Here is a 22395-nt window from a genome sequence, read left to right on the forward strand (position 1 = left end):
AAATCGCTAAACTGCTCAAAGAAAGGTAACGAGAGGCTAATATTTTGTGTAATAGGAATTAAGAGCTGGCTGCAGACACAGACAAACCACATCAGAACCCTGGGAGGGGGCTCGCCCCTCCAGGATTCTCCCACCCAGCCACGTCCCCAAGACCACACGGTTATAATCGTGCACCAAGGGAAGAACACTCTTGTCTTCAGGATCTCACTGCCCAACAACCTCCTTCAGATGCCCAGTGATTTTTCCGGAGCACAGAGAAGATGATTAGTCCAATCTGGTTTTCCTGTGATCCCATTTAGCATGTTGCTAATTTTTTCAAGAAATCAAACTCCCTCTATGGTGAATCTTCTTAAAGAGGAGACTTGAAGGTAATTTGCCCAAGCCTTGTTCTGTCAAGAAGGAAGGGAGGATGGATTCCAGCTCTGCTGGGAGGGGTTTCCTGCCACTTACATGGCACGAGAGGCGCCCTGCCCAGAGGAGCACGTGGTCCCCACCTGTGGGTGGCTGAGTAACACCTGCTAGAGGCACTTCCCTTCAACGGAGAAAACCCGAAGTCAGAGCATTAAGCCCACCAAGCGCGCCTTCCCTGAAGGAGCCGGAGGCCGCAGCCTTCTGATGTGAACAGGACCCCAGGGGAGGTAGTCAGGGAAGACCTCGTGCTGTGAATCTCCTGCCTGGCAAGGAGGGAGGATGCCAAAATGAAGGAAAATTCCTTCCGGCCCCCTTGCTTTTTGGAGTTAGGAGAAATTACATGTGTGTTCTCTAAATGGAGAAAGTTACTGACAGGTTAGGGAATATTTTCATTCAGAACAGACATCTCTGATGGCATGAAACGCAGAAAAAGCTCAGGGACTTTACTGAAGGTAAGGCAAGGCAAGAGCAATCATTTCCCTCCACCAGACACACCTCTCTCAGTGGTGCTGTCAGAGAATGCAATCATCAGGTTTCAAAGGAAAGAGAAAATTGGAAGAGCCTCACCTGACCTCACATGACAAACATGGTAATACTAAAACTCTCTCCTTTAAGGACTAGTTATTTGGAATTTAGCAAAATGGGTAACGTATTTTGCAAGACAACATTGCTATAAGTCTTCAAGAATCATTTGTGTCAAATTTTGAATTGAAAATGAAAATTTGTATCAGCTGTGGCCATATTCAATCAATTTTGAACCCTTTACCTTCCAGATACTTTTCTTCCTGCCTTTCACTGTGTACCACCCTTGTTAGGAACCAGAGGAGGGGCTTACAGAAAATACTCTCAGTCACCCCAAACTGAAGACCCCAAGAAGGAAGAAAAAGAGGAGGGGCAGAGGGTGGAGAGCTGGATCTCTGGCATCCTGGTCCACAGCTGTTTGGGGCCATATACCCCTGGTCTTACCAACCCCAAATGGATGGTTACAGTGGACTCAATATTTTAAAATTAAATTTAGCCATATGATGTCCTGTTGAAGTTGCAACCTACAGTACATTTCTTTAATTAGCCCATGAAGAAAGCACCATGATTTTTTTTTAAAATGGTCTCATCTGGGGTAATAGTGTGAAGATTTACTAAAGAACAACCAAAGGGAGGTGGCACATTTACAAAGGAAGTGAGAAAGAGTTTCTGATGAGAAAGGACCTACCAGAAGGAAATCCCAGTGTAGATACAAAATAAGACCTATGCCTTTATTCTGTGTGCTCACATCTACCAGCCCTGATTATGGAAACAGAGACAGATTAAGCTGTGAAGGTAGCGGGCTGGATGTGACCTCTGCTTAGGAGAATTAAATGCAGTCTCTTTCTAGCAGAGAGGCAGCTAGAGCAACGAAACAGTGGAAATTACAATGGGAGACAAGGGGGTCAATGAACGCTTCCACTGTGTAAAGCCCCAGGAGCTGGGGTAAGTAACTAGCAGCAGAGTTTTAAATAAGGCCTGGGGTAGTACTAAGGTAGAAAAGAATGAAAGGTTGTTCTCAACATAGAAAGAATTGAATTTTAATTCTAAAATAGTGATTGATAATACTGAGTTTAGTGAAGATGGTACCTAGACACATGTATCCATATTCCTTTATAATGTACTGTAATTTGGATATCATATTGTTTGAGTAGGATTTTGAGACCAACAAAAGTGCTCTTATTTAAAATGATATATTCATCTAGAAAAAGATTGAAGGATTGTAGAATATATTTTCAACAATCCTACCTAATAGAAGCTTCTCTGTGGAACTACATACCCCTCAAGGAGCCTTGCTGGGCATCCCCTAGTATTTGTGTGTTCATCGGTTCATTCTTCAAATAGTCCTTGGGTACATCCTGTGGGCTGGACCCTGGCAACCAGGATTTAGAAGCAGATAGAACCTGGTGCCCGCTTTCAAGGACTGATGCCTAGTAGGGGTGATGGTCCTGAAAGTACATGGCCCAACACAAGGTAAAATTCCTATAATGAAAACGTCTACAGGATGCAGTGGGATCACCTCACCACGTAGGGCTGGAGTCCTGGAACACAAGGCTTGCGTTCAATGTTGGAGTTCCCCAGGTGGCCAAGGGCAAGAATAGCATTCCAGGGAGGAGATACTTAGTCTATGCAAAGGCACAGAGCCTTGAAAAAGCACAGCATGGGAAAAAAAACTGCAAGTTTTTTTAATGGTTAGTTTACAAATTTAGTATGGTTAGTGTGCAGAGGGGCTTTTGGGAGGTTTGTTGGGGAGTGGCTAGGGGAGAAGTAAGGCCAGCTAGGCAGGCCTGGTTCAGGGCAACAAAAGGCTAAGCTAGGATAAGAAGAGGGATTGGGGGTGGGGGGGTTCATGGGGGAGGGGCAAGAGCAGATTTACATGTGAGGAAGATTCCTCTGCTCAGCGCTTAGGGGAGATGGCGGGACCTCAGGGCAGGAGGAGGTGGGAGGAGGAGGCCTCAGGAAATGGGAGCACTTGTGCAGCCGAGCTGAGAAATATTTGCAAGCTGTTTGTGGGATGTGTATGTCTCTAAATAAATCCACTTCTTACCTATCACTTTGTCTCTTCACTGAATTCTTTCTGTGATGGGACATAAAGAACCTGAGCTTCCAGGTGTGTGAGACCAGGTGTGTGATCTCAGTTAAAATACAGTGGGCTCAACTCCCAATCTGGATTCTGGCTGGATTCGAGTCCCAGCCCGTGGGTTCAAGTCCCAATCTGAGTTGTGCGGTTTCAGATCTGGGTGGCGAAGGGAGAGGAGGGTGCTGGGTCACACTGCAGCAGGCAAGGAAGTCTAGTTATTTAGGATCATGTGCGCACACGTGTGTGTGTGCAAACAGAAGAGGCAATTTTGGGGTTTTGCAGAGGTGAAGGAATCGGTGGAGAGGAGCTAAGGAGAGAGGGGAGGAGAGTCCAGGGGTAAATCACAGAGCAAGGACCCGGGCCGGGGGGGACAGGCCTGCTGGACAGATCAGCATTGGATGAGGAGGGACTCTGACATCAGGGGGAGAGATCCAGGCTTCCACAAGCCCAGAGGTGAGGAAAGCGGCGCAGGGAGAGAATGTCTGGTGGTTTCTGTTTAAGAAGCACAAGGTGAGGCCACTGGGAGACTGAAGGTTGGCACCCAAAGATGGCTCAACCCGTGCTCAAAATCCACCTTCACCTCCAGGGTCAGGGCTCTGACTCCAACTTTGATGCCCTTCGTTGGCCCCATGGACTTGGTCTTGCCTGCTCTTCAGGCCTCAGCTTTTTCTTACTGATTTTGCTTTAATCCACCTTTCCAGCTGTTAGCCATCCTGCTGCCTCAGATGTAAATGTGTTTACCCCACTGTCGCCCCTGGAAACCACCACCCACCCACCCACACTCACCTGGGCACAGGCAAGCCAGGGCCAGCACCTCACTCTCACCCCCAACAGGGAGAGGTGATGGGTGATTAGTCCCAACTGCAACTTAATCTAACCTGTGCTTTATAGTGAGGCTTCATTAGAAGACCTTGAATCCTTACAAATAAGAGGAAAATAATTCCTTCAGAGTCATGACAGGATTGAAAGCTTTGCTGAAGGGTCAGTAAAATACATAATGTTGAATCTGAGATTAGAACAAGATAGACAAATAACCAGCAGGTAAAAGCTGTGACGTTGAAGGAACAATCATCATAGACTTGCACTTTGGTAGGAAGTCCTCCACCTTTGCTTTTCTCCCCAAGTATTTAGAGATCGTGGATCTCAACTCAGAAACAGATTAAAAGTGCAAAGATATAAATAAAATTCAGAAAGTAGAAAGTTGGGTCCACTTACACTTTTGAATCCTCCTGAATTGGGGGTGACTTAATATGAGCGCAAGAGAGAGCATATTTGTTTTGGCTGATCTTAATAAGTGCACTCCGAGGGCAAAATTCCTGTAATAATACCAAAAGAGTTCATTCAATTTAAATCAGAAATGTCCACAATTCAGATGTAATTTTAATCTAGCTCAACCCACCACTGTAATAGCTACCAGCCATTATCCTGTTCTGGTGATACTTAAGAGGGCAGCGTAAATGCAGAGTCTAGCTGGATAATTTTACGCTGAATAAAAGTCATCATTGAGTCCTACCTGTCATTTCTCCACATCCTGGATCATTTGTCAAGTCCACCATTTGTCAAGGTGTGTGTGTGTGCACGTGCATCCACTGATGTACACGCACGCACACAAACACACACAGACACACACCTTCATATAACCACCTTCCTTTCTAGCTTAATTCCAGCCTTGGCCATCTCTTTCCTGGACTTATAAACTATCAGCACCACCCCATGCTGTATGTCCCACTGTCAGCCCCTGGGTCTCCCAGAATTTCTATCAGAGCTATCCTCAGCGTCCATCCCCAAGACCGTGCTGTCTAGTCCAGGGCCCCACTGCCAAGGGGGGTAACCTCCAGAGTCCTTCCTGGGCTCTGAGGCTCTTCCCCAGGGATCCTGGGTCACCAGCTTCATCTCTCCCCACACCTGGGACCCACCCACGGGCATCTCTTCAAACGTCCCTTGATTTGCCTTCTCCTCTCTTGCCTGGTAGATGTCCCCAGAGCAGGGCCACCTGGCAGAGATGCTTCCCACCCGCTGCCCTTCCAGGCTCCTTCAACGTCATCCAAACAGCTCCAGGAAAGTCCATTATCTCTCACGGTTTTTCCTGGGTTGATGAGAAGATGCCCTTTCTCCCTCTTGTTCTGTCGGATGGGATACAGTGTTCCTGGGGCCACTGGCTCTGAGGGCCTTCACTCATCCATCCTACATTTCATCCCTTCATCCTAAAATTCGTTCACCATGACCCCTTCCCTGATGGACATACCCCATGCTACAGTCAAGAATCGATTAGAGATTCACTTTGCTATACAGCAGAAACTAACACAACAATGCAAAGCAATTATACTTCAATAAAGATGTTAAAAAAAAAGAATTGATTAGATATTTTTGTTCTGTTTACCAGGCAGTTGGGCATAGACATTTAGAGTGCAGGCCACGGAACCAGACTGCCTGGGTTCAAATGCCTGTAACACCTCTCACCCTGGGTGTGACTTCACCTCTCTGCTTTAGGTTCCTTATCTGAAAATGGGGATAAGAGCACCTACCTCACAGTGTTCTGAGCAGCCAGCTGTTCACTATGTGTGAAGCACCTGGGTTAGTACCTGTGCCACATAGTAAGTGCTGAATAAGTTAGCACGACTCTTTCGTTTGCTGCTTTTCGCTTGCCAATCCATTTTCCAGGCGTATTAAGTGGGCCATCAAAACAATGTTATTTCCATTAGAAAACATCATTCATTCAAGTAGCTTATAAAGCAATTGTGAGAACTTGCTCTTCATCAGCAGCGGTACCAGGGATGCGAAGATGGATAGGACCCGGTCCCTGCCTTTAAGGAGCTGGGAGATTGGTGAGGGAGCCGGGGCGGGAGGACGGCAGGACAGTGTGCAGGGGAACCTGAGGGCCTCAGCAGAAATCAGGCGGCGTCTTCGGGTGACAGGAGATTTTATGGAAAGAAGATGGGGAGGGCGGTCCAGGAAGGGTTAAAACCCAGGGGCTTGGGAAAGCTCACTGTGTTCGTGAAGCAGTGAGCCTTCCATAGCGCTGGTAGCCAAGCTCACAGGGCAGGCGGGGGGCCGGGCGGGGGTCGCGCTGGGCTTTTCCTTGAGGTTGCCGAGAAGTGTGCGTGCGTGCGTGCGTGCGTGCGTGCGTGTAGGGGGTGAGCGGACAGGGGGCACATCAGGTAGGCAAGTGACATCATCAGATTTGTAAACTGATAATGATTTTTTTCTAAAACTTTTAGGAAAAATACAGAGGGAGAGAGAGAGTGGGGCTGTAAGAGCCTGGGGAGGCCGCTGACGAAGCCAGAATTGGAGCGAGCCTCCCCAGACCCCAAACGTGGAACCAGAGCCCCAAAGACCATCTGACAGAGGAGTTAGGAGGCCACGGCGACCTTAGCAAAGGCGGATTTTGTGTTGCACAGCGGACAGAACTCTAAGCACAGGGGGTGGATGTGCAGGGGGAATAGAAACAGCCAGGGAGATGGCTCTTTCGAGACGTCTGGCGGTGCCAGGAGCCAGGCATTGCCTGCAAGAAAGGCAGGGGTGAAAGGAAGCCACTTTCTGCCTAGCAAGAAAGTTCTTTTCTAAGTGAAAGTCTACTTACTCTCCGGTTGTTACATTTTAAAACTGTGTAGACTTTATCTTCAGCCACATCTTGATTTGGAACTGCTATGACAATGGCGGGGACATAGAAGTCAAATCCTTGTGGTATCACAATTTTGGCAAACACATAATCTCCAACCTGTAGATGAGAACATCTTTCATGGCAAATATTTTGCTTATCCATCTTAGTGACAATATTCATATAAGCTTGTTTTAAAACACCCCAAGATGACTAGCAAGTACTGATGTTAGAATTCAAATACATATTTTTTTTTCTCAGTTGGAAAGAGTCGCTAGTTCCAAAATTCTCTGGGCTCATTGGGCCATAGCTGGAATTTTGTGACCAGTTTGGAGAAGCCGCATTTTAGCAGGGCTTCCCCCGACAAGGGTCTCAGGGACAGCCAGCAAGATGGTGAGGGGTCTGGAAACCATATCTTACAAAGACTGGGTGAAGGAAGCTGTAATGTTTCACATGAGGACCAGGGAGAGAATGGACGGTGCCCTCCTGTGTCTGCAGGGTTATCAGGGACAGAGGAAAGGAGCAGATTTGTTTAATGTGGTTCCAAAGCTCACACCTGGAATCCATGGGGAAAAGTCACGAGAGATAACTTCCAGCAGAAAGAAAGTCTTGTGAAGGGGCATACAAGGCTGCAGGGCATCCGTCAGATGGAGAGGATTCACGGTCAGGGGGAAAGTGCACTGACGTGCCCTCTGAGTCTGCCCAGGGGAGGTGGGAACAGACAACCAACGTGAATCCTATGAGCACTCCTCAGCACTCTTCCTCCTGGCTCACACTATCCAAGAAACAGCAGCAGTGCAGCTTTGGGGGGGTTTCTCTCTACACTCTCGCCTTGGGGCGGGGATGAGGACAGCCCAGGAGGATGTGCCAGACACGGCACAGCTCTGATGAATTTATAAGCAGATGAGAACACATCAGCCCGGCGCACCCCTGGAATGCACGTTCAGGGGTAACTGCATTATGGCATCAAGGTCTGGCATCCACTGACTACAACGTCAAGGAAAGGGCTACCTCTGCCTTTGTTATTACATCTGTTTTAGTATAACCTTCTGCAGTGAAAGCTTCAAGAGCACCAGCAGTTACAGCAACTCCCGCCCCACGGCCATCTATATTGTCTGTAAAGCGACAAGAGCCTCAAGGGGCAATGCAAGCAGGTCTGTGCAGTCCTGAGCTACTTAACAGGGCGTTAGCAGATCAGGGTCGGGAGCAAAGAAATTGCTAGGCAAGGGGTCATAGGAAGAGGGGTCACTGTTATCCAGAGCTCTAGGAACGGTGAAAAGGGGCCCAGGAACAGATGGCTGGAGCAGGTACCTGGAGCAGTGGGCAGGGCATGGCGCCCCCCACAGGTGTGATGAACGAGATGGGCACGACCTTGGTGTCTCCGTACCTGAAGCCCACGAGCGCGTGGGTGGGGCTCACACACTTCTTCACAACCCCTGTAAGGAATCACATTTAAAATAAAACAGAAAGGCAATGCCTATTCCCTTAGGCTTGCCCCATCCCGTTGGTCAAGCTACGTTACAGCACTTTGCCTGCTTACATCAGTGTGCCCCTTGGTTTCTCCACCAGATAACACTGGATTCTCTATGATGCCTGCTGGGGTTGACCAACTCAGAGTGCAGTGCCGTGCTCTGCTCTGGAGCTGAGCCGGGAAGCTAAGAGAATGAGTGGAAACTTGTTCAACCAGCATTACCAGCAGCCATCCTGCTGGGAACACTGTTCCTAGAAATATCCTTTCCCTGGACACTTCCTACCGTCTGATTCCCTTATTTATCTTAGTCATATTTCCTTCTGTAATACTTGGAGACAGAAAATCGTTGTTAGTATACACACTACTATATATAAAACAAATAACTAATAATGACCTACTGTCCAGCACAGGGAACACTACTCAATACTCTGTAATGACCTATATGGGAATAGAATCTAAAAAAGAGTGGATGTAGGTATATGTATAACTGAATCACTTTGCTGTACACCTGAAACTAACACAACATTGTAAATCAACTATACTCCAATAAAAATTAAAAAAAGAAATATCATTGCTAAATTGTGAAAGTGAAAGGAAATATGAATTTCGTATTTTCATCCTCAGCTTTTCATCTAATATTACACACCCCATAGTGTCCCTAAAAAAGGAAGAAAAAAAGAAGCAAGAAGTTTTCTTGTCTTTTAGTTATGTGCAGAGATTATTATAACAGGAAAAGAAAATATTGGTGTTAAGGTTCACATATTTTGTCATTTATCCTAGTTGAAATTTATTATATTTTCCCATTTAAAAGGGATTATAAACACTGGGGGCACGTTTTGACTTCCCTGGCAGTAACAGCTGCACTTGGACCCCCTAGTTTGAGACAGAAATGTGCTCGTCCCCACTGAGCTCCCACAGCGTGCGTGCCCGGCATCCTCGCCCCAGCTCACACACCGGCGCTGGCAAAGTCCTATGTGCTTTCAGGTGGCAAAGAAACGGCTGCTGATTTTCATCTCAAGTCCAGGTGTCTTGTTTTAAACGGCCAAAGAAAGGGAAAACTTATTTTTTTAAAAAAACACCACACATACACGAAAACCAGCTTTACACTGTCTGTTTTCTTATTGGACTAAATGTTTGGTTTGTTTTCTGAAATATTCTTTACACATGGTTCACACATTTTCTACCATAAACTGACTCTACCTTTTTAATTAGGAAAACTAACATTACTTTTTAGAAGGAATTCCTACTATGAAAACAAAGAAGAACCCCTCTGAGTTGAGGAGAATCCTAGCATCCCCAGCACACAAGCCCATCCCAACTCACCCCGACCCCGGCCCTGCCCCAGGCAGGGGTAAAGGTCTGGGCTGCCAAGATGACCTTGTTGGCCAGTGGGACCCTCCTCAAATTCTCAGCCTTTGGGACTTTGCAGAATCCAGTCTTAAACCTGGGATGCAGTTTTTCAGGTATCTGCCTCAGTTGAGTAGCTGTGCGACTGTATGGCCCGTGGTGTCTAAGCCATGTATCGGCTGCCTTTTACAGAAAAAGGCTGCTGACCCCTGCTCGAGATCATTAGACCTAGACTTTTGGTATGTTACTACCACCTCTTTTCTTTTTTTTAAAAACTCTTTCCTCATCTTTTATTCTGATAACAAGCAAAATAGCTCACTTAGTGCCTTGTATTCTTTTTTTTTTGAATTTTATTTTATTTATTTTTTTATACAGCAGGTTCTTATTAGTCATCCATTTTATACACATCAGTGTATACATGTCAATCCCAATCTCCCAATTCATCCCACCATGACCACCCCCCCCAGCCCACTTCCCCCCTTGGTGTCCATACGTTTGTTCTCTACATCTGTGTCTCTATTTCTGCCCTGCAAACCCATTCATCTGTACCATTTTTCTAGGTTCCACATGTATGCGTTAATATATGATATTTGTTTTTCTCTTTCTGACTTACTTCACTCTGTATGACAGTCTCTAGGTCCATCCACGTCTCTACAAATGACCCAATTTCGTTCCTTTTTATGGCTGAGTAATATTCCATTGTATACATGTACCACATCTTCTTTATCCATTCGTCTGTCGATGGGCATTTAGACTACCAGCTCTTTTATGTTCCAGTCTCTGCAGATGTGGACCTTTGTTCGCCTCCAGAAATTACTGTAGTTTCTTCCAATCTAACTCTAGAACCAGCCTCACGGTGTTGACACCTGGCTGTCCTCCAAGGCGGGAGGACCTAGAGCTGCTGGCCTGTTCGGTCATGGCTCAGCCTCTGCACTTACCCCTTCTCCACCTCATTAAGGAGTTGCTACCATTTCTAGGCCCTGATTCAAGATCAGCTTCCAATTTTTGGCTGCCCTTACACTGCAGTTTCTCTTTGCCCTCAGCCTCAGAGAGTTGAGATGGTGTTTCCTGCTCTGAAACGTCTCCTGGGACCATGTTAGGGGACTGGGCTCTGGAGGTTGGACCAGCAGGCAGAAAGAGGCATCTCTACTCCGTCATCTTCCTGGGTATGAGTCGGCCTCCCCACCTCAGCCAGGGGGCTCTCCTGTACCCAGGTACGGGGGAAAAGGGGGCACACCTTAGTTGAGACCCTCAGCAAAAACACTGCCTATGCCCAGAGGTCAGGGGGGTGAAGAAACAGTCTAGGCAGACAGCATGGGTGAGTTCATTTGGTGAAAGAAGCAGGAATGGTTTTCAATCTTCACTCCAAACAGGAATTTCTCAGGCTGGAGAGTGGATTTTTTTTTTAACCTCTGGCTATAAGAACCTTCTGATATTCACAGCCCGGCTCGAATCCCATTTCCTGAAAATGGCATCAGTTCTGCTCTACCAGAAGCGTCCCCTCCACCTGCCCCCCTCCACTGAATGCCAGCCTACCCGTCTAGTCATCACGTTCTCTTCTTCTTTAGTCTCAGAGGTTTCCTTTATAGCCCACTGTGCTGGTTTTTGCCTTTTCAAATTGCTCTTAAAGTTTTAAAACTGTTGTTAAAGTTTTTAAACTGCAAGCAGCTCCTTCTACCCCCAGGTGAGGACCCCAGGTGAGTTGTTTATATCTCTCCAAGAGGAGATAATAGAAAAACTTTCAAGATGCTGTACATTATCATATTTAACCTACACCATGATCTTATGGGGGGTTTAATTGTTTTAAATCTCATTTGGAAAGATAAGGAAACAGGCTCAGAGAACTTCAGTGATTCCAGTCACATGGCTGGTAGAGGCAAGAAGCAGACTTCGAATAAATAAAAACTTAGGATTGTCTGACCCTAAATCATGACCCCTGAGAAAGTATTCAGTCCTCCCCTGCCCCAGCCTTTTTCTTCCATTATAACTTGTTCCAACGACATAATGCAGAAATCTTGCAACCCAGACTTTTCATCACTGTGAATTTCCTGAGATAAAATGCTGCTTCTTGCTGAACAATGGGAAGGATGACCCAATTCCTACAAATAACGATTTAAAATAAGGTTCTGAAGTGTGTCTGCCTCCTTGCCTTTCAGCATCCTAATAAGCCAGGCTATCAGCTTGTCCCTTCTGTTCTGCACAACGCAATCCTTCCTCAACTAGTGAATCCACACTGACCCCTGAATAGAGTTAGCCATATGGAAATCCCTGCCCTGATTCCCAAGGACAGCAGCAACAACTGGGCCAGCTCTGCTCCAGTGCAGACCCGGCCTTGAGCAATGGATGCTCTGATCCCATTGCTCCAAAGCCGCTTCTGCTCAGGTACATTTTAAAGCTATTTTTCATTAAAAACATTTAGGAGGTTTTGAACAAAAGTTATCAGAAAAGGAGTCATCAGTGAATATCCTGTCTGTGCTCCACAAAACTCTATTTGGCCTTCTTTTTTGTAAGGGGTAAAAATAGTAACCTGCAGTGACCAGGTGATCTAAATGAACATCACTAATGAGGGCACGTGGACATCATGTGCCTTTGGATGGGTTGCCCTGAGAGGGATGTGGCATCAATGATATCACATAACATTTTGGCTGGAAACACATAACCTGAATCTAATCTAACCCAAATTGAGGAACATTCCATAACATAATTGGCCTTACTGTTAAATAATGTCAGTATCATGAAAGATGATGGAAAAGGCTAGAGAATGATTCTAGATTAAAGAAGACTAAAGAGAAATAACGAAATGCGATAACAATTCTGAATTGGGACCTATACTAGAGGGAAAAAAATGCTGTAAGGGCTATTCTTGGGACAATTAACCAAATTGAAATATATAGATAAAACTATATAATATTAACTTTACTGAATTTTATGACTTGACTGTGGTAATATTAAGAGAATACCCTTGTTCTTGAGAAATACATGTATTAAGGGGCAAAGGGGCATGATGTTACCTAATCTCAAATAGTTCAGGAAAAAACAATGTGTGTCTTATGGTAGAGGGAAAGAGACAGAGAGAGAGAGAATGGAAAAATAAAATAATAGATTGGTAAAATAAATATGACAAAATGTTAAAAATTGGTAAATCTGGGTAAAAGTATACAGGAGGTCTCTATTATTCTTGCAAATTTTCTGGAAGTTTAAAATTTTTTTTTTATGAAAAAATAACTCTATGAGGGTAAAATAGAGTTGAAGTTCCCAGTTAAAGAAAAGATACATTGACTTTGGGTGGGGGGAGGGGAGTGTAAAGGGGGGCTGTGGGGAGGGAAACAGAAACTAAGTCCCTCCATAACCGATGCATCATCATTTAATTCAGCTGAGTCAATATTTACTAACTAGCCACTAATCAAAATAACTGATTATATGACTAAATTCAAGTGTTTATTATGTTATTACCTTTTTTGTTTTTTCTGGCCGCACTACGCGGCTTGCAGGATCTTAGTTCCCTGACCAGGGATTGACTGAACCCGGGCCCTGGCAGTGAACGTGCCGAGACCTAACCACTTATCACTTGACTGCCAGGGGATTCCCATCAAATATTTATTACCTTTCAAATGACTTATCTGAGCCACAGATTAAAAATTCCCAAATGGCCAAATCCCATGGAGGTATTAGAACTGTGTGCTCTCTGCTTCTAGCTGCATATTTAAAAACAACCAGGACAATAATCATTGCTGGCATGGCCTTAGGTACTGCATGTGGCTATGTGTTACCTGTTCCCTCTACTCACCCAGATCAGCAGCGGTAGGTCTTCTGCATTTCCTTATCACACAGGGATGGTTGGGGGAAAAGTTTGAGCAATATTATTTTTTTCTGGGACCTTGGCCGGCAAACTGATCTCAAGCCCTAGTCCAGCCATTTGGAATCCTGTCATTTTCATTCAACTGCTAAATTAGCCTTGGATCCTGCTCTGTGGCTCAGATTCAGAAAACCAAGCAGGGGTGGCCTCCTATGATCACCTCTCAGCAAATCTAAGCCCCAGAGAAATAGGAGGTTCTCAGGCCCTGCTCTTGCAAAGAAGAGTTTCATGCCTCAGCCTAGGAGCTCATCTCAAATGCCTGGATCCATTTTTCTCTCATCCAGTCAACTTCAAAGCACATTTACCAAATTTCAAATAAAATATCCTAGTTATCAGTTCTACACATATGCCTGCTGGAAACCCAAACTCCTGATGAAGTATTTTTCTCACTTAAAAAGCAGATTAAATTAAGTTTAATAAAGAATTACTTAACTGGTGATTGACAGATAATGCCTACGTTAAGATCAGCTATATTTTGAGGTACAGTCTTTCTGCTTGACAGCTCTTCCTCAGGGTTCTTTCTCTAAGCTCTCTTTCCAATAGGCCTTTACCACGATTTCAATGACTACTTTTGTGCTGACGCGTCAAAAATCTCTATCTCCCAACAGATTTCCTCCTCCAGACTCCGGACCCATTATCTCCAATTGCTTCTCTGACAACTTTAGCGTCTTTTGGTGCACCTACAATTCGTCACGTCCCAGACACACCTCGTTATCTTCCTGTCCATACCACCATCTCCTATAGGTACCATCCTTTACCTTATGACCCAAGCCAGGGACCTGAGTGACATCCTAATCCACTCCGTATATACTCGTCACACAGCGCTGGGAGGGATCTTTTAAAAACTTCAAGTGTGATTGTGTTTCTTCCTGCTTTAAATGTGACTCCCCAATAAAGTTCAAACTTCTTAGCATAACCCTTTATGAACAGCCGCACACTTACCTCTCCGAAGAGCTTTCTTACTTTCTACCCTTCCTTTGTATTCTAGGTTCCAGCCATAATCTATTTTACTTCTCCAGGCATAAAATGTTTTTCTTCACCTCTAGATCTTCACACATATCATTTTCATTATTCATGAAGCTCTTGCTGAACTTCACCTGGCTGATTCCTTCAGGATCACATGCCCCAGAAAGTCTTGGGCAAACCTCTCGGGTCTAGTCACACTGGCCTCTTCCTTCAAGGAAGAGGATGTCATGGGTACTCCATCCTCAGGACTTCGTACTGCTGTTCCCTGTGTTTAGAACTCTCCCTGAGATAATCTCATGGCTCCTTTTTAAAGTCCTTATTAATATGTTGCCTTCCCTGGAAGCTCTTCCTTGACCACTATATCCAGAATCGCGAGCTTCACCTTTGACACGCTCAACCCTCTTCGTGGCTTCATTTTCCTTCATAGCCCTGTATCTGACACACTACGTATTTTACTTATTTGGTTGCTTGTCTGTCTCCTCTACTTGCATGTAAGCTTCATGAAAACAAGGATTTTCTTCTGGGGTCTGCTCACTACGCTAGACCAGCACCTTAGGGATATTACATACGTGGAACATAGTAGATATGTAGGAAAACTTTACTAAACAAATGAAAGATTAAAGTAAGTTTTTCTGGCTGTTACTGTTACTTCCCCACAAATATGGGGAGAAACTTCATCATTTCATTTTAGAAGTGGAATACCTCAGCATAGCTCATGAAGTGTCAGTGTGCTAGGGAAAGCACAGTTTGAGAACTTCTGGTTCCCAATATCATATTATGTAACAAAGGAATCTTACAAAATAAAATACCTACCTGGAAAATAAAAGCCATTTTCATCACATCTTGCAATAACCTTCTGGCCTTTGAGTGGATCTAATTTTTTGGATTTGTTTTTCTTTGTTGGAATTCCTTGAATTTTCTGTTGCTAAAAAAAAAAAAACATTAATCGTTGATAGAAAAAGTAAGTGCAGACAGTGAAAGTCACAGATACAGGATAGTGTGCGATTCTTTACTTAGAATCACACTGTTGAGGAATTACAGGACATGCATATACTGTATACTCACTCTGGAGTACTTTCTGTTCTATGCTGTTGGGAACAGGCTTTTAAAACTGAACTGATATGGGAAACACTGCACATAGAAAATTAGGCAGAATTTACAGTCTAAATCTAATCAAGCTTTGTTAAAACAAAACAAAAAAAGGCAGCCTTTTCCAGAGAATTTAAACAGGATCCAGAGTTTTAAACTATAATATTCAATATATGCATACACGATCCAAAATGCAACATACAAAAAAAGCAAGCAAACATGACCAATTCTCAAGGTAAAAGGAAATCAACAGATCACAGTATTTAGATGGCTCAGGTGTTGGAATAATCAGATTAAGATGCAAATCAGCAGTTATAATCATAGTACATGAGGTAAAGGTAAATACTCTTGAAATGAACAGTAAGGTAGTTGTTTTCAGCAGAGAAAAAGGAACTATAAAAAAATAACCAAATGGAAATTTTAGAAGTAAAAAAAACCCCAACAATATCTGGAAGGGCTAAATAGCAGAACTGATATGATGGAGGAAAGAGACCTGAAGACAAATGAACAGAAATCATCCAATCTGAAGAACAGAGAAAAAAAGATATTTAAAACTGAGCAAGGGCCTTCCTGTTCCAGATAACCCCTTCAAAGCCCAGCTCAGTTATAATCTCTCTGGGAAGACTTTACCCCCAGGCAATTTCAGAAGAAACAAAGGAAAGTACTGCTCTGTTATTTCCAAATGCTACCACATGAATCAAGGCTTTGAGTGAATGTGATTGTCGTGTCCACTACAGGAAGAAACTGGTAGCTTCATTTTTGATCTGTAAAGTCCAATTCTATCTAAAGTCCTATTTTCTATGCTTGATGACTGATCATTCCATCATCCAGAAAAGTCATTATTTTTGATTTCCAATCAATTTGAGGACCAACGATCTTTTAAAATAAATTGAAAATGAATTACTAGAAAACAAAATAAAAAACAGACATATAGTGTTTGGGTTTCTAGGTAAAATCTATTTAAGAATTCTGAAAAGCAATTGGTAGCAAATGGGTTGGAAAAGAAGACAAGAATTCAAAGTACCACCAAATTGGTAGGGTGTTTACCATTTCTTTCCTCTGGTATTCCCTGGTCTGACCTCAAGACAGCCCAAAACACAGAAGTGGATGCCAGGGTATAGACAGAGCTCTAAAAGAAGCCCTCTAGTTCTGGCTTGAGGAATGGGAAAAGGAACTCCTAACCCTTGGAGAGAATACAGAAATCCTTCTCCCCTTTCTCCCTCCACACTCAGACCTCAGTCCCTAAGCAATTCTGTACAGTGGCAGCAGTGTTGGCAATACGAGCCTGGAGGAGCCAAAACTCTGCAGGAGTGGAATATTCTTGCTCCAACAGGGTGGGTGAACCCCCACTGTTCTCTCTCTCTATGTATCTAACCTCTGTTTGGTCCCAAAGGCAAGCACAATATGTGGAAGCACGCGACTGAGTTAGGGACATAAAACCCTGGATTTCTGGCTGAGGGACTGAAAAGAGGAACCCTAGGAAACCAGAAATTACTAGGAAGGTCACTTATATTAGAAAATGGAAGGCCAAGTATTACCCCAATACCAAAACAGGCAAAGACATCACAAGAAAAAGAACACTACAGTCCTATATTCCTCATGAATATAGATGTAAAAATCTCTTAAGAAAATATCAGCAAAAAATCCAGCAACATATGAGAAGAATTATACACAATGACCAAGTAGGAGTTATCCAAGGAATGCACAGCTAATTTAACATCCATAATTATGGATCCACAATTAATGTAATACTCCAAATTAATATAGTAAAGAATAAAACCATATTATTATCTTAATGCATGAAGAAGGAGCATCTGACAAAATCCAACAGCCTTTCATGATAAAGACTCTCAACAAACCAGGAATAGAAGGAGACTGCCTCAACTTGATGAAAAGCTGCTGTGAAAAGCCTACAGCAAGCATGACACTTAATGGTGAAATATGGGATGGTTTCCCCTTAAGATCAGAAACAAGGCCAGGCACTCTTGCAACTTCTACTTAACATTGTACTTGATGTTCTAGCCAGTGCAATCAGGCAAGAAAAAAATAAAGGCATCCAGATTGGAAAGGAATGGGTAAAGTTGTCTTTCTTCATAAATGATATAATCCTATATGTGGAAAACCCTGGGGAAAGCACACAAACACTACTAGAGTTAACAAGTTTTGCAAGATGTCATGATGCAAGATAAATATACAAAAAAGAAAAAATTGTATTTCTATGTACTAATAATGAACAGTCTGAAAATAAACTTAAGAAAAGAATTCCATTTATAGCATCAAAAAGAACAGACCAGGGAATAAATTTATCAAAAATAAATGAAAAGCTCATACTGAAAACTACAAAACATTGCTGAGAGAAATGAAAGATCTAAGAAGTTGAATATCATGTTCATGGACGAGAAAACTTGATATTGTTAAAATAATCATTTTTACCAAACTGATCTATAGATTCTACATAACTCAAACAAAATCCCAGTAATTTTTTTTTGCCAAAATTGAGATGCTGATCTTATAATTTACACACAAATGTAAATGACCCAGAAGAGCCAAAATAATTTTGAAAAAGAACAAATTTGGCAGACTTACTCTTCTTAATTTCAAAACTTACTCTAAAGCTTCAGTAATTAAGAAAGTGTGGTCCTGAATTAAGGATAGTCATATGATCACTGGAACAGTATTCAGAGTCCAGAAATAAATTCTTACATTTATGGTCAATTGATTTTTGACACTTTGGAAAAGCTTTTGGCAGTTTTTTTAAAAATTAAACATAAACTTACTGTATGCCCTGGAAATACCACTATTAGACATCTAGCCAAGAGAAATAGAAATTTTTATCACACAAACATTTTTATGTGAATGTTCATATCAGCATTATTCACAGTAATGGAAAGGTGGAAATAATCCAAACGTCAGTGGACTGGGGAAATGGGTAAACAAAATGTGGTATATCAATGCAATGGAATATTACTCAGCCATTTATATATGAAACTTACAGAAAACACAAATTTATAGAGACAGAAATTGATTAGTGGTTACCTGGGACTTGAGGTGTAAATGGAGACTGACTTCAAATAGGTATGAGGGATCTTTTCTGGGTGATGGAAATGTTCTGAAACTGGATTGTAGTGGTGGTTGAAGCTCTGTCAGTTTTGCTAAAAATCACTGAATTGAAATAGGCGAATTTTATGGTGTGAAAATTATATTTGTATACATCTGCCTTTTTAAAAAAGGTTAAAATAGGCAGCCATCTATTTCTTGTTTCCTCTGTGTAACTGCTCATGGTATTTTGCAGATAGTGGGCTGAAGAAGTGAATGAACATAGAAGCTTCTGAATCTACTCTTAAATCAAAAAGTAAACAAAATAGGCCTTTTTCTTCAAATTGCTATATTGTAGAAAATGGGGGTTTTCCCACCCAGATTTTTTTCATTTTTTTCCTTTCTTGACCCTTATTAATTTTTGGATTTCTCAAAGAAATTAGTCCTCCAACCCAATCAAAGCACCCAGTGACATCATTCACCAGCTTCTCATCTTTGCAGACCATCAAGTGCCCCTCTTCTCCATGATACAAAGCCAATATAAACTGTTTTCACATGCATTTTGATGCCATCTTTTTGCACTGCTATAGCTATATCATCAATAAAGTATTCGATGCATATTTTATGAGCTCATCTGCTGGCCTTCACTTAAGCAAGTCTCTAATTTATGAGGCAATTGACAATAAAAATGTAAATAACTTCAGGTGGTGTGAACACCACTTACTCTTGGGTCATGATTCATGTTCAGTATGGTCTGGGCTCCTGAAACCCGCAGCTCATTTCCCTGGTGCCCTGATATAACTGAGCATTTTGCAGCCATCTATCATTTGTATCTGTTTGGTGATACTTTTCAGGTTCACTAAAAGAAGTGGGAGTATGCTTTATTTCCTGGGAGCTGAAAAGTTAGAGCTAGGTCCTCAGGGAAGAAATGATGAACTAAAGGCTTAAAGTCTCTTGCAGGATGGTGGGATATGATCAAGTCTTCAGACCTGTGTTGCTTGTAGCCTACGTGGCCACAGACAAAAATGTAAGATGAACACCACCCTTTTGTTTATGATGTTCCCATCTAGTTGAATTTTGCTGGGGACCCTCTACTCTCATGGAATTTCTATTTTTACCAAGGTACTCAATACGTCAAAGAGGATGGCCCAACATCATTGGTAGATGGTGAATGTCATCTGCCTGTTCCTGGGCTTCACCCAGAGGAGAAACCTAAGCACTCCTTCCCGTGGGCAGAATGACCTCCTGCCCATCTGAAATGGCCTCAAAGGGAGGAGACTGGACCAGGGGACAGGAGAAATGGGACTGAGTGCTGTCCAGGTGGCTGTGTGACTTTGGGCAGTCTATTAACATTTCGGGGCTTCAGTTTCTACATGTGCAAAATAAGGGGATAAAATAAATGATCTCTAACATCCTCTCATATCTGTCCAGGAGAGTCTAGGCCTTACTAGCCTTTCTGCAGTGCTGGAGAAACCATCAGGCTATGTGTGTACACTGACAGGAACACAAGCATGATACCCTTGCATGTAGTTTTTACAATACAAGGGAAATGTAATGGCCAGAACTGTGACATGAATAGCAGTGTTTTCCATCATAATACTCCAAAGAGATGCCCACACCACAGTTTCCTACAGTCAGTTCCTCAATGGAAGATTCCATGTACAGTATATTCTCATTACTGATAGAATTTAGAATCTTGAGAATTTGGAATAAGCCAAATTAAATCAGCTGTTCCATAAATACCTCACCTGTACATAAAATGAACCTCCTAAGCCACCTTACTTCACACCATCAGTGTTCGCATCAAAGACCAATCAGCCAGGGAGGTGCTGTTGGTCCCTGAGGCATCAGACAGTCTTATCACCTCCAAACCGGTAACAACCTGTTATTACAAAAGATGTCCACATCGATTCCAGAAAGCCATTTTTCCCCTTTAGATTTCATCAACAGACCAGACATTTATTAGAACCTATGCCTAGATATATTTAAAATTTCTTTTCAAAATTCTAAATGAGTATAATCACATAATTTAAATAGCTCCCTTTTATCTCTAGATTCCAAATACTGATTCTCTCAATATCCTAGGCAGAAGCTAACCAACGTGATTGCTTTCTACAGTTTCGCATGTACAAATCTGTGAAGTCAGTTGCCAGAAATCATCAGGGAGCTCTTTTTTTTTTTTTTTCCCATAGTTGTCACTCACTTCCCAATTCATCTGATATAGGAAAACCACTCACTCTGTGAGGACCTTCCCTGCAAGGGCAGCAGCAATGAACAGAAGCGATACAGAGGGCTGCCAGTGTTCATTTTTAACACACTGAAAATGCCACCTAAGAAACTGCCTTTTTAAATCGCTGAAAAGTATCACCCCCCCATTCGAGTCATTCACACATCTGTGAGTTTACCTGAAAGAATCATTACAGCTACTAAAGGGCTTTGCATACTCACATTCACTCTGCTCTTGTTTCCAACAGTTACTACTATTGGCAAGAATTCATTTCTGGCTGTTTCCACAGCACGTAGCTTTATGGAAGGAACTGTTCACTGTACACTCAGTGATTCTTCCATATCCCTGCAGAGGCAACTCAGCTACACCACAGATAGAGCAGAGAAGCCGTGGCGAAACAAACCTACAGGGCCAGCGTTAATACAATGGTTCATTCACAGAAATAGAGCATTGGTCTCCCAGGATGGAAGGACATCGATCAGGGCAGCTAGGCACACCATCCCTTCAGCCACAAAGTTGACAGCACCTTTCCAGAAAGATGATATCCTGCTGTTTTTGAGTCTTGCCAAAGACTTTAGAGACCCCGTACAGCCCATACTAGAGGACATTAGCTGCCCTGTTCCTTTCCTGCCATCAGTCACCTATGCACGTGCACAATACAAGCATGCTACTGGGCTTTAAAATGAAATCTATGGGGACTTCCCTGGCAGTCCAGTGGTTAAGACTCTGCACTTCCTATGCCGGGGGTGCGGGTTCGATCCCTGGTCCGGGAACTAAGACCCCACATGCTGCACGGTGCGGCCAAAAAAGAATTAAAATAAATAAATAAATAAAATAAAATAACATTCTTTACAAAAAAAAGAAAGAAATCTATGGAGGACAAGAGTCGGAGGGGATGGAGAATGAGAGAACAAGAAATGCTAGCACTAAATAAATAAGCTGACCCATCTCTAGGTTCAGGTGCCTGGGAGTAGCTGCATGCCAGTTTCAGTGAGGAAGTCAGATAGGCAATGATGCTGGCAGTTAGGGATGCTGTCCACTGGATAATTTGATTTTGCCTTGTCTCCAAAATTCAGAGAATCCAATTCACTTCTTTGCCAGATTCAATTATCAAGTGATGTAGATCAGGATCCAACATAGTCTACCCTCCTTTCATTTCATTACTTAGTTTCAAGGTCATGCTCTCAGGTTTGCATTGGTGGACTAAAGTTACTAAATGTTTGATGCTTTAGAATTTTCCATTTAACAAACAACATGTTTTCACATCAGGTACAGAATGCACTTCCATGATGTAACTAGAACTAGTCTTCGGCTCAAAATATTGTCATAAAACCACTATATTTTTTCCTGCCCCAAATCACTGAACTCTGCTGGACCCAAACCCCAAACTGTACTAGTGGCAGTTCCAATGGCTTGTCTGTCCATGTTTTGTCCTTAAAGCCAAGTAAAGTCTGTGACTGTGCTAATCAAGGTAATACACGTAGTGTCAGGCATGTTCTGACCTTTCCTCTCTCTAGGATACCTAACTATAAGACCAGAATATTTGCAAACTGTCTCTGAATAATTCAACTCTTTTTAAAACCTTGGTGAGGAGGACAGAGCCAGCCTGGAGCATTTTCTGACCTTCACTATCTCTCCCTTCATTTAGATTTAGAGGGGTTTCTCCACCACGAGAGTATCCAGGGTCTGCATCCCTTTTAGAAATGGGTTCTGGAGAGAAAATGAGAAAAAGACCTTACAGGAAAACGTAAATCAGGGGTGGCAAACTCCTGCCCAGCCCCTCCAGGCAGCG

General features: G+C 43.0%; 1 protein-coding gene across 1 annotated transcript in view; it reads right to left on the minus strand.

Moving 5' to 3' along the window:
• VWA3B (von Willebrand factor A domain containing 3B) overlaps nucleotides 1–22395 on the minus strand; it is a 234457-nt gene that overhangs the window by 26425 nt on the left and 185637 nt on the right. Inside the window, 4 exon segments of the mRNA XM_057558670.1 lie at nucleotides 4229–4329; nucleotides 6594–6731; nucleotides 7923–8047; nucleotides 15065–15176. Of these exon segments, the coding sequence (XP_057414653.1) occupies nucleotides 4229–4329; nucleotides 6594–6731; nucleotides 7923–8047; nucleotides 15065–15176 (476 nt within the window).

This window comes from Balaenoptera acutorostrata, chromosome 12, assembly GCF_949987535.1.
Source record: "Balaenoptera acutorostrata chromosome 12, mBalAcu1.1, whole genome shotgun sequence".
Lineage (NCBI taxonomy): Eukaryota > Metazoa > Chordata > Mammalia > Artiodactyla > Balaenopteridae > Balaenoptera > Balaenoptera acutorostrata.